The 12,939-nt window shown below is 39.6% G+C and overlaps 1 protein-coding gene across 1 annotated transcript in view; it reads left to right on the top strand.

Annotated features, from left to right (window-relative positions):
- Positions 1-12,939, top strand: part of LOC128898093 (connector enhancer of kinase suppressor of ras 2-like) — a 193,134-nt gene that overhangs the window by 116,148 nt on the left and 64,047 nt on the right. Inside the window, exons 7-8 of the mRNA XM_054169610.1 lie at positions 2,907-2,966; positions 5,552-5,620. Coding sequence (XP_054025585.1) covers positions 2,907-2,966; positions 5,552-5,620 — 129 coding nt within the window. The remainder of the gene's footprint in view (positions 1-2,906; positions 2,967-5,551; positions 5,621-12,939) is intronic.

Here is a 12,939-nt window from a genome sequence, read left to right as displayed (position 1 = left end):
TCATATATAAAATACCTTGTACTCAACTACTGCAAATCTAAAATGAATATCCCAATTGTTACATTTTTTTAGATAGAATGTGGCCTGCCAGGGTTCTCAAGTTCTGGTGTCCCTTCATAAGAAGGACACAAAGTTGTTGGAGCAAGTCCAGAGGAGGGCCACAATTATCTAAAGGATGTGAGGAGACTTTGAGAGAGAGCTTGGGTTGTTCAGCCTAGAGAAGACTCTGGGGGGCTTAAGAGCTGCCTTCCAATGCCTGAAAGGATCCCACAGGAAGGCTGGAGAGGAACATCTTATAAGGGTAACCAGCAGCAGAACAAGGGGGAATGCTTGGAAGCTGAGGGAGAGTAGGATTAGATTGGATCTTAGAAAGAAGTTCTTTAGTACCAGGTGGTGAGACTCTGGAATAGGCTTCCCAGGGAGGCTGTGGATGCCTTCTCCATGGGGGTGTTCAAGGCCAGGCTGGATGAGGCCTTGAGCAGCTGAGTCTAGTTGAAAAGTGTCCCTGCCCATGGTGGGGAGGTTGGAATAAGTGATCTCTGAGGTCCCTTCCAACCTAAGCCGTTCTATATCTCAAGGAGATACAGTGCTGCTGTAATGGTCAATGAGAAACAGTCTCTCTCATTTTTTGTTTTTCTGGAAAGCAAAGATGAAAGCTCTGTGCAGAGTAATTTGAAGGCTGAGAGGCCATCACTAAAATTATTTTTTATATCTATTTTGTTCCTAAAGTTGAATAGCTACGATAAAAGAGCAGATAGCAGAATGTAGAGTAATTGTTAGTGATTAGTCAGTTTTTGTGTCTCTCGGAAGGCATAGATTGAGAGATAGAATACTAATCTGATGTTTTACAGAAATACACACAGCTTACCCGGAGGCTAAGGACTTCCTGAAGAAATATGTCCTGGAACTGAGTAAAAAGTTTAGTCGCTATCTTCTGCTTGGGCTTTTAAAATCTTAGTCTGCCGGATTGTTAAGTGGGGAATGAATCCTGTCAAAACAAGTAGGGTGCTAGAACTGTGATGTGAAATTTGATATTGAAAGTGTGGCTGGAAATGTGTTAGTGAATTCTACTATGTGTTAAAATAACAGACTATGACGGGTGCAGCACGTTGTGTAACATTCCGGCTAAAAGTTCACTCTGGCAATCCAGCCTAACACATACTAGAGGGATTTAAATACCTAGCTAAGAATTTCAGTGTCCCATTGTCTGTGAGAACCTTCAGGTTTTTTAGGACCTAGTGCTCTTATTTATGGATTTCAGCTGGCAAAGAGAAAGAGAATCACTAGTTGGAGGTAATACAGAGACAATAAAGAACACCAACAAAATCAAGCCAACTGTGTAGAAGGAAATAGGGGCAGACTCCTCAGAAACTTCTTTCTTCCAACTAATCACATTTTATGAAAGTGATTTCAAGACTTTCAAGATTTCATTTGGATATATTTGTTATCTACAAATGAAATAACTTATAAAGTACTTTCATTCAAGGGACCAAGTAGTCATGGTGAGCAAAATCTAAACTGGATTTTCCTGTGCAGTAGAGTTAAGTGGCTTGATCAGTTTTAGCCAGCCTTTACTTCTAAGATTTAAATTCAGTTAAAACTTGGTGAAATGGAACTGGTTTACCTTAAGATAGAAGCCACATTTGCCCAGGATGAAAAATCAGAGCAGATCCAGCTACAACAGATTACTCACATCCTTGTCCCACATCCTTGTCCAGTCAAGATTTGATCATCTCCAAACCAGATTCCACAGCCCTGGCTTGGCAGCCTGTTTCAGGGTTTTATCTTAATGGGGAAACTGGGAAAAAATATTTGTAAAAAATGTTCTGAGTTTTGGTGTGGGTTTGGGTTTGGGTTTTCTTTCTTTTCAATTGAGGTCCTAGTTGTGCTTCTTCCTTCTTCTCCTCTCAATATGCACTTTCAAATAGAATTTGGCTCCATCTTCCCTATACCCTTCCAATTTAGGTAGTTGTAGAGAGTGATGCAATCTTAACTTTGTAGTACTTCTCTGTGCTTGTGTGCGGCCTGAAGATCTTCATCAGTGTTCTGAAATTGGTTTCTGTGAACAAAATGTCCTTTTATCGTTGCTGGGGGCTCTAAACTTCTGTTCTGACAGCACAAGGTGATGCAGAATTATTGAGAGGATAATGAATCAGCAGTACAATGTACCAATTAGATTAATTATATTTCAAAATTTGATGGATAAGCAGAGTATACAGCGAGATGTGATGCTATGACCTTACTCCCGAGAGGCAAGAATACAGGCAATTGAGTGTCACTGACATTTAAGGCTCTGTTTGCGTGTGTACAGCTAGATAGACACCTACTTAGGCTGTCTCTCTGTATCATGTCCCTGGCATCCTTGAAGCAGTATTCTTGCTGGACTAATTACAAAGCTCCTGTTCATTCACCCAGCTCATTTTTCTCTAGACATTGGTGACATGAGCACTGGCTCATGCATTTTCTTGGTTAGACTGTGGATTCATTTTTATTGACTCAGTAACTCTCTGAAGATGGGGCATTTAAGTTTAAAGACTATTCCTCATCGTGGTTTCAGTTTTGATCCTTCTTTTATGTCACTAGTAAGAGAAAAGAGGTCATGATAAATATTTCAAGTACTGAAGAGGAAAAAGCTTTTTGTGCTAATGTTCACTGTTGAATTTGATCCAAAAGCTTTGTTGGAATAAATAAAAAAGACAGCATTAAGTGAGAAAAATCTGTTGTTTATGATGAGTCTTGATACATATTTGCTTAATTTAGATTTACAAATGTTAATTAACCATGATGCCTTCCAGTCTGTTCAAATGCTAGGTCCTTAAACTGGAATAAGCATATTTTAATTATCCTAAAAATATCATTTGTTTGTTTCCCACAAATATTAATTACCTTTGTTGCTCATTTTTCAGGGAATGTACATCAAATCAACATATGATGGACTGCATGTAATCACAGGAACAACTGAAAATGTAAGCTTCTTTATTCTCAATTACTTTTACCATGCATGCAAGTATTTGCTGTACAGAATATGTAATATGAAAACTTGCTTTAAATCAAACCACTTTTTTCTTTCTCTTTTCTATACGTATGTCATATTATCCTTGTGAAAACTTGGAGCCCTTGCAAAGCATTGGAACTGTCTGCCTAGGGTAGTGCTGGAATCACTGCCCCTGGAAGCGTTGAAGTAAAGAGCTTGGCACCTTCACCTAGACACCCACCCCCCAGATATACATATTGATAAAATCCCCTGTTAGCCTTCTCCAGACTAAACAGCCCCGGGTCTCTCAGTCTTTCTTCACAGGAGACATGTTCACATCCTGCAGTCTTCCTCATAGCTCCCCATTGGACTCTCTCCATCAGATCTCTGTCCCTCTCAAACTGGGGAGGCCCAAACTGGACACAGCATTCCAGCAAGTATTAAAAGTACTTTTACAAAACTAACCATTCCCGAAAGAACTGTATGAGGAGGAGTTAAGCACCATTGTGCTTTCATATTTTACATCATCTGTAGTAAAAACACAGAAGAGACTAAGAAAAATGGATCAATCATCATTTTCACTGTGGGCCCAAAGTGTTAGGCAAAGCAGCCAGAGAAATGCTGCAGCACACAAATCAGTATGACTGATCGCTAAAATCTTAGCAGTGTGACAGGAATAAAGAAGTAGATTCTAAATATCCTTCTTGTTTCTTAACTTGTAATTCATAATTATAAAATTGGGGGAACAAAATCTGCCTTCAACTGCTGCAATCTAATTTCTCTGACAGGCTTCATAACAAGGCCCAGCCGTTCTGGCTTTCATGTGGTGTTTTAGTCAGCTGGGGCTGTGTTCAACAGCATACAGCTGGAGAGATTACAGGCTGAGATGTTTAAAGTTAATGTTGTGTTATTAATATTATTATGGTGGTGTTACTACTAATATGGTGCTAAGGCCTGGCTGGATGAGGCCTTGAGCAGTCAAGTCTTACTTGAGAGGCATCCCTGCCCACAGTGGGGAGGTTGGAGTAGATGATCTCTTCCAGCCTAAGCCATTCTATGGTGAGTCTGTGAATACTGGAATTATGTAATGCTGACACCCAAGGAATATAAAATCAGCTCTGTACAGCTAGCCAAAGATGTGAATCCTTGTGGCATGCATCCGTGGCCTGTACGAGTCAGCTTCACATGTGGTGTTTTGTTCTGCTTGCATCATGCAGCTGCTGCCACGCCATTTTTAGACAGTGCAAACCCATGGAAAGCTTTGTGTGTCACTGTTTGTAAAGACAAGTCTAATGCAAATTAAAGTTAAAATGGGTTTGCTTATTTATATTAACATTGTCAGCAACATTTAGAGGCCTTAAAATGACTGTGTGTGTCTTGTGTCCTGAAACTTGTGAATGATCCATCTTGACTATGAGGCAACAGATTTCATTCATAGATTGAATTACTCATGGTGTAATTAACCCACTTCTTTACTCTGTTTCTAATTCATGTTAGAAATAAAATGCAGTTCATAGGGAAAATATTTGTGCATTTGTAATTTGTAGGAGGAATTACTAAATTGTCAGTCATTCAAATGTTTATTTTTAACTAAACTTTAAATGTCAAAACTTTTTGATAAGAGACACACCATAAGAAGGTGCTTTTTTGGTTTTGTTAGAAGTGTAATCACATGTGCTGATAAATTATCTTCAAAGACCTTTAATTTCTGGCATTTCAGCAAATTGATTTCTCATTCCTTTTGAAGGGATAATTGACCTCAGAGCCAACATTTCATTTTAAAAGATAATAATTAGCTCAGCCTCATCAAAGTCAGGCAAGGCACTAAAAAGAGAAAGAACCAGGCCTTTCCTTTTCTGACTAATACCAACTGAAATTAAACTTTGAGTGGTTGATTTCAGCTTCCTGCTTACCTGCTCACAGTTTCAAGTAATCAAGTTTGTATTCATATAAATATGTTCACAGAAGTCCTTATGAAAGAATAAGCAAATATCAAGGAGGTGAGGAGTAGAAGCATGGCTTGTGTGGGGAAGGTTGGGCAGAGCAAGGTGAGGGATGATAAACTAGCAGTAGTCTCAAGGTAAAAGCTGTGCTTGGAACAGCACCTGTAACACACCTGATTCAGTCAGTATTGGCTATTTGCCCTGTTGGCCTTTTTTTTTTCTTAATGATTGAATGATTCCTGATGTCTTCTGCTGTGTCTCTGTCCCTGACCATGCAGTAAGCTCACTTCTGTGCGATGTAAATTTACCCAATGTATTCTGTGAAAGGTTGTGACTGAGAGGCACAGAGAGTTAATGAAGCTAGAATAGTTCAACCAGCCAGAAAGGCTGCTCACCACCAATGGAAGTGAGGTTCTAGATTACTTCACTAAATTGCCATTTGTAAGCAGAAAAAAAAAAAAAAATCTTATAAATACTTTTTTTTTTTAATAAATATGACCAATTATTATTTGATATCAATAATGTTTTGGGCATAGCTTTCTTGCCTCCTTGAACATCCATTCTTTTAATTCCCACTCCTCCCTTTGCCCTCCACGCCCCTGATCTAAAGTTAATTATTGTATCTTGTCCTTAGTCTCCTGCTGACCAGTGTAAGAAAATCCATGCTGGTGATGAGGTGATCCAGGTCAATCATCAAACTGTGGTGAGTATTCTGGATATTCTGCAGGTTTTGCCTATTCCCACAGTTGAAATGGTAATAACTCTTCTTAAAAGGTAACTTTTCCAAGCTTCATTATGAATTATTCTTTTAAACTATCATAACTTATGCATAATAAGAAAAGGAACAAGTTGGTGAGACTCTGGAATAGGTTGCTCAGAGAGGTTGCAGATGCCTCATCCCTGGGGGTATTGAAGGCCAGGTTGGATAAGGCCTTGAGCAGCTGAGTCTAGTTGACAGATGTCCTTGCCTGTGGCACAGAGGTTGAAGTAGATGATCTCTGAGGTCCCTTCCAATTTAAGACATTCTATGTTTCTATGATTCTGTGATGTTGAGTCAGTAACCTGCCAATAGGCAGCTAGACAGACTAAGCCAGATTTACATTTTGCACAGTTGCTGTTCAACATCATACTCTTTAGATAAGGAGATCCCAGAGTACTTAATTGGAGTTCTCAGATGTGTCATTATGGATATGCCAATAGTTGACTTATTCTCTTAAACAGAATTTTGCAGGCTTCAGATTAAAAATGCAGAAGTGTTCTAAGAGCAATGTAGTCTGAATCTGTTGAGGGGAAAAACCCCACAAAGATGATTAAAGTCTTGACAGAAATTGGTCAAATACGCTCTTGTGCATTCTTACATGTAGGTTTGTTTTCAAGCAGATCAGCAGTTTTATAAAGTTACTGAAACTATTAATCTGTATAAAATCATATAAGGATGTGTGTGCATAAGTGTCTGCTGAATCCAGGCTATTGCAGTACTTGATTTCTGTTTTGGAGGTCTATGCCCCAACCCTCTTCCCCTCCTGGACTGGAAATTTTAATGTTTTAAGTATGCCTTTGATCTTCAAGTGTGCCCTTGCAGTCACTACCGCTATGTTTTGCTGCAAACTACACTTAGCTCTGCTCCTTCTTCACCCAAGCTATCACAAGTTGAGATGATCAATATCATGCTTATAATTACCATTTCCATTAATGGACAAGGATAATTCAAAGGCACCAGCTCATTAAATTTCTATGCAATCAATATTTTAAAACTAGCAAGACCAGCTCATAAATTCCTGTGTAACCCTCTTGAAGTTTAGTGATGAGTGAGTAGGCAAGTAACCTTACATTAGTAAGGTTTGTATATTCGTGGTGATCTTACGGCTTTTCCAGAGCATAGGGTCCTCGCTAGAACTCTATCTGCACTTCCTTTTACCACCTGTGACTCCACAGTTTACCAAAAAGCAGGCACTACTAGAGGTAAAACTATAAAAGATAAAAACACAAAGCAGTCTGATATTATATCTAGCCAAAGTGTGCCTGTTCAGCTGTTCTGTTCTCACTTCTCTCACAGTATTGTGCAGTCATTTTTCTTGCCTGGCAGCTTGTATGCCTTTTGTACCAGCAGTTTGATTTCTGGGCTGGAGATTAAATGCTCCTTTATCCCTCCTTCTTCCTGATCCTTCCTTTCAATATTTTATCCACTTCTTAAGGTTAAATGCCACATCCTTTTCCCACTATACAAAATTGTGTGAGAAGGTTGCTTTGATTTATAGCTAATAATGATTCTGTTCAGTTTGTTTTATACAAAGCATGTAGCATCATCCTGCGGGGAGACAAATTATTACATTTAGTATCTTGTTCATTTTCCATACTCAGAGCATTTAAAGCCTAGGGGATAAGAACATAGGTGTTAGTATTATTTCTCATTCCTGCTTTTAGCTGTTCATTGGTAAGGGAGCCTCCATGATTTCCTAAACCATACACAGGTTACGTTATGCAATGCGAAGGTGCAGAAACAGGCTTTCTGCAGCGATTTGTATGCTTCAGGGATTTTATCTTTGTTGTCCTGACAAAGGCATTTTCACAGGACTGCACATGCAGTTGCATTGTCGTAGTCTCTTAAAATATAAACCCTGTTCAACACAATGGAAAGAGGCTGTCTTGAAGATGAGCAGATACAGTCATTTTGTGTGAGAATACCACTAGTGAAAATTCTTCCCTGATTGGAGAAAGTGTGGATCTCTTTTGATAGATTCCAATCCTGCAAGCGACTACTGGCATCATTTAATCTCAATTTGACTAAACTAGGCCAATGTATTTTCTAGATAAATTCATATTCACTTATTTAATGAGATCATCTGAGCTGTAAAACTTTCATCCTTGTTCCCACAACCTGTAATAAATTCTTCCGGTAGTTAATTATTCCTGTAGCTGAGAAAAAAGAAAAAGTCATTTTATTTGTAGTCCTCATTTGTCTGGCACAAGCTTCCAGTTCTTTGAGCTTGTTATATATTTTTATCTATCAGATTGGAGGGCAGGTTTTTCATTTGGCATTTTTCAGGATGCAATCGAATTACTTCTTCCCTTTTTCCCTTTTGGTCAGCTAGATAATGTGAAGCAATTCCAGTTTGTCCTTGTAAGGCATGACCCTCCTCAGCCACCTCTGTGCATTCCCAGCTGTAGTACTTGGCATATTTAACACCAAGTTACTGACTTGTCCAGCAAAGGCTTCATTCATGGGTAGAGCAGTACTCCTGTGCTGGAATAGTAGCAAGGGGTGTAGACTACTGTTTCCTTTTTCAAAAGGCTTCTCTTTGTTTTAAAAGTGCAGCTAAGAAGCTTTGGTTTTCTTTTTTTCCCTTTATAAACCAAACCTGTGATTTCTATTTCCATTTGACTCCATCAGGAAATCCCTTTTAAGAGAAGAATCATTGCCCATTTTGAAACTGAAAGAGAAGAAAACTTTTCAACAGGGTTAAGAGTAGAGTAGGTAATAGCTGGACTGTCCCCACACTGGAGTGGAGTCAGCACAGATAACAGTGTTTCTAATCCTGGAGGCACTTACCTGGAGTCATGTAGCTATAGTAGAGGATTAAGTATGCTGCCAACGTCAGTCCCATTGAAATGCTGAATGTGCAGAGTTGAGAATTCTGGGATTGGTGTGACGGTGTATTTTCCAAATTATTCCTATCACCTGCAATTAGAGTACTCATTTTATACAAAAGTGTATTAATTAAGACATACCAGGTAGTAAGGAGGTAGCTGCTTTCATGCTCCTTTTCCTGAAGCCAGTAATCATTGAAGACATACATTAAAAATATGACTAACCCAAAAGAGCATTTGGTTGCCTTTATTTTTCAAACAACTTTTCAATACAGTTGAGAGATAGAAAAGAGTTCAGGAAGTATCAAAGCCAAGCAGCTTGCAAATTAGATGATGCAACAGCTGAGAAAGTTACAAATAAAACATTTACTACATGGAATCTGGTCTAACCAAGGAACACTCTGTAATACAGTTATAAAGATCAAAGAAAAAATAATAGTACTTTAAGCAAGAAATTAATTAAATCAGGCAATTCACCACTGGCTGTTAAGATCATTTAATCATTATCCAATTTCCTTATTTGCTTTACTGCTTGTCCTTCTTGCTTATTAGATTTTAATAAAACAGAATAAGAAACTTAAACAAAAGAAGTGATACATTCTAAATGCCTGCCACACTCTTGGTTTTTCCCTGCACTCACAACAGCCTCTAGTTCTGCCACTGCCTTGAAGGCTTTTACTTCCTCTCATAAAATTATACAGAAATGCTGGATGTGCCACTGCACATTTATTGGTTGGCAAGATTCATAATTACGCTTCAGGTTTCATGGAGAGTATATTTTCTGCTGCTCAGATGAACTAGTTCATGTCATAGTGTCCTTTTTCTTTTTTTTAATTAGAGCTGAGGTAGTCACTAAGCAAGAAACACTTGTTTTGGTCAATTGGCCGTAGCAGGGGTTAGTATCGAACACAGAACAAAGAGAAGAAAACCATTAGTAACAACTATATGAGTACCTATATATTTGGGATGGAAGAAAAGTTGGATGCTTCACTGCCAACTACCTCTCAGCTTACTGAGAAGACTGAAACTTTCAATGGCAAAGGAACCAACATGCCCCCGTGGCCAAGAAAGCCAACAGCATCCCGGGGAGTATTAGAAGGGGTGTGGGTAGGAGGTTGAGAGAGGTTCTCCTCCCCTTGTACCACAGTGAGGCCAGTTCTGGAATATTGTGTCCAGTTCTGAGCCCCTCAGTTCAAGAACCACCTCAGGGAACTGCTTGAGAGAGTTCAGCATAGAGCTGCAAAGATGCTGGAAGAAGTGGAACATCTCCCTTGTGAGGAAAGGCTGAGGGAGCTGGGGCTCTCGAGCATGGAGCAGAGGAGCCTGAGGGGTGACTACATTCTTGTTTATGAAGGTATGAAGGGTGAGTATTGTGAGGACAGAGCCAGGCTCTGCTCAGAGATATGCAATGACAGGATAAGGGGCAACAGGTGCAAGCTGGAGCAGAGGAGGTTCCATGTGAACATAAGAAAAGACTTTTTCACTGTGTGCCAGAGCCCTGGAGCAGGCTGCCCAGAGTGGTTGTAGAGTCTCCTTCTCTGGAGGTATTCCAAACACGTGCCTGCAAGCATTCCTGTGTGACCTACTCTAGGTGATCCTGCTCTGACAGGGGGGTTGGACTGGGTGATCCTTCAAGATGCCTTCCAACCCCTAACATTCTGTGATGTAAGAAGGCAGAACTTGGTAGTTAATACTTCACAAGTAGGTGATTTAGAGGGGAAAGGATAACTGAAGACATGAAGAAAAATGATGTTAGGTGAAATTCAGCCTAAATTTATGAAAATTAAATTGTGTTAATGTTCTACCTTTGATGATTTTCCAGATGAGATATATTGCAGATCCAAACAAGTATTGATCCAGCTGCCTGTAAAATATTTCACTTGCTTCTGTACAGAAAAGTGTTTGATAAAGTGGGACAAACTGGGACTGGAGAAAAATGAAAAATTCTTGAGTTTGGGGGCTTTTTTATGATTTGAAGGTCATTCAAAAGGACAGAGAGCAGTAATAACACTTAGAGTAATTCCTGATGAAAGCGAGATGTTACTCAGGAGCAACTGGCAAGACTCCAAAAGCCAGAATGTAGTAATTAATCCCAAATCAACTGAGTGCCATAGAGGTGATGTGACTGAAAATGGCACAGATGAACTTGGAATTAATCAGGAACAGGTTTCTAGGAGACATAGATTTTTAATGCCATTGCCTTGACATTGATAATATCTTGTCTGAAATACTGTGTGATGTTGAGGTCATTTACAGTCATCAAAGGTGTGAAGTTACATATGAACATTAAAGTAAATGTAATGGGTAAAAAGAGAATGGATCATCTGTCTCATGCAAAGAGAATTTTTGTAAGGATTTCCATTTGTTTAACCCAGCCAGGTAGGTCTGAGACAGAATTCCTCTTTCTTAAGACACAGGATTTAAGAGGTCTGTCTAGGATGATGTTTGAAGAGCTGATGGAAATTATTATGTTACTATTGCCTGCAGCTACACAGGAGACTAAGCAAATGGATGGAGTAGCCTAGAAGGGCTCTTTCAGTTGTGACAGCTTTGCTTTCGTGTGCAACATGTCTGCTGTGTTATCTCCAAGCAGCTGTTGTTTTTAACCACTGTAGTTGTGTTTTCCTACTGGATATGGTTATTCTTTGGAATGAAGAATGTGAAACTTTCAGTACTTACAGGAGGCTTGTAAGAAAGATGGGGCCAGAATTTTCAGTAGAGCCTGTTGTGACAGCACAAGGGGTGATGGTTTAGAATGAAAAGAGGGAGATTCAGACAGATAGAGGGAAGAAATTTTTTACAATGAGAATTGGGAGACACTGGCCTGGGTTGCCCAGAGAGGTAGTAGATCCTCTGTCCCTGGGAACATTCCAGTTCAGAATGGATGGGACTCTGAGAAACCTGCTCTAGTTGAAGATGACCCTGCTGATTGCAGGGGGGTTGGACTAGGTGACCTTTAAAGGTCCTTTCCCACCCAGACCATTCTGTGATTGTAAATCAGCAGCCTGATGCCCTTCCATACTGTTCATTGTCAATTTAAGTGCGTCAAGAACCCTGGCACGATGAAATAATTTCAGAGCTAAATTACTGGTGGTAAGATATTTATTGAAATAACATCCTAGGTGCGTGTTTGTTGAATTGTAGATGTGAGTCTTAATGAGAGCTCATTTTAGATGGAGGTAAATCTGTAAATGTAGTGCCAGGTCACACCATCTGTTTTTCTGCTGATTTTGTGTTGTGAAATACAAGTAGGAAAAGCAAAGACAAAAGATGCCATGAGAATTACAACTTCTTCCCCCCAAAGATGTTATTCTGTTTTCCAACAAATTGCCACATGTTAGTTATTCCCAGGATTCTTCTGCCTTTCAAAAAGGCTGGGTAATGGATGCCTTCCAGTGGCAGATATTGCTGTACCTCTCCGCTAGTTAATGAAAATAACTCTGCAAGATAATGAGAGAACATTTGGGTTTCTATTATCAGTTATTGTTAGTTAGGCGACTAAGAAGAGTGAACCAGCTACAGGTGTTAATGCTGAGCTTCCTATAGAGTGACAGTAGTCTTATGATCTCCCAGCACACTTTTGTCTAATAATTATTTCTGATTTCCATGTTAATCAAACCAGTTCCCTTGATTAATTCCCTAACGAGGCAAAGGGAATTACAGACTTACAATACCAAGGTGTGAGAGTCTGTTTCCCTTACAAAAGCTGAGTTTAGAGAAGCCTTCTTTTTCTCAGTGCAAATATGAAGAGAGGTCATACTCTTGAGGTGGAAGGGGTATCCAGATGGCTTTGCTTATGTATCCAAAAAGCCTTGAGGGGAAACATCTGTCCTGGTTCATGTAAGGGTTAGTGCAGTCAAAACAGAATTCCTTGTTTTCAGGTGGTATGTTCTAACTATACAGGAAATATTTGGCACAGTTGGTTTCTAGATCAAATGCCAGACATGGTGGTTCTTAAACTCCCATTTAGCTACCATCCTGGGTACCATTAGTGCTGACATATGAAGCACCAGTCTCCCAAGGTGTATCCCACCTCCCTTCTGTGAGGGGCACTCTGTGATTTTGTATTTCTTAAAACATGCTCATTCTTCGGAGTCCTGGCAGATATTAAGGGTTTGATAAGGAAGGCAGTGAAGGAACTGAGGAACCATATTGCTGCTTTATTCCCAGAATCTTTAGGAAAACCCAGGGAAAGGACCATGGGTATCCTATCCACTAGGCACTCCTAGTCCCTCTGAGCTGTCTTCTTCATTTCTACCATAACAAATGTATGTATGATCTGCTAAATGAGAGGGAACAAAGTCAGGATAGGGAGTCTCTAAAGAAGCTATCAGAGAGCTAGGAAGCAGACCAGTTTCCTGTCAGTTAATGAAAGTTATGCTTTCCTGAGCATATTAGTTATACACTCCCAGCTACAAAATTATCAGGTTTAGG

Source organism: Dryobates pubescens, chromosome 18 (genome assembly GCF_014839835.1).
Source record: "Dryobates pubescens isolate bDryPub1 chromosome 18, bDryPub1.pri, whole genome shotgun sequence".
Taxonomy (NCBI): Eukaryota; Metazoa; Chordata; class Aves; order Piciformes; family Picidae; genus Dryobates; species Dryobates pubescens.
Note: the sequence above shows the minus strand (reverse complement) of the source record. Positions and strands in the feature narration are given on the sequence as shown.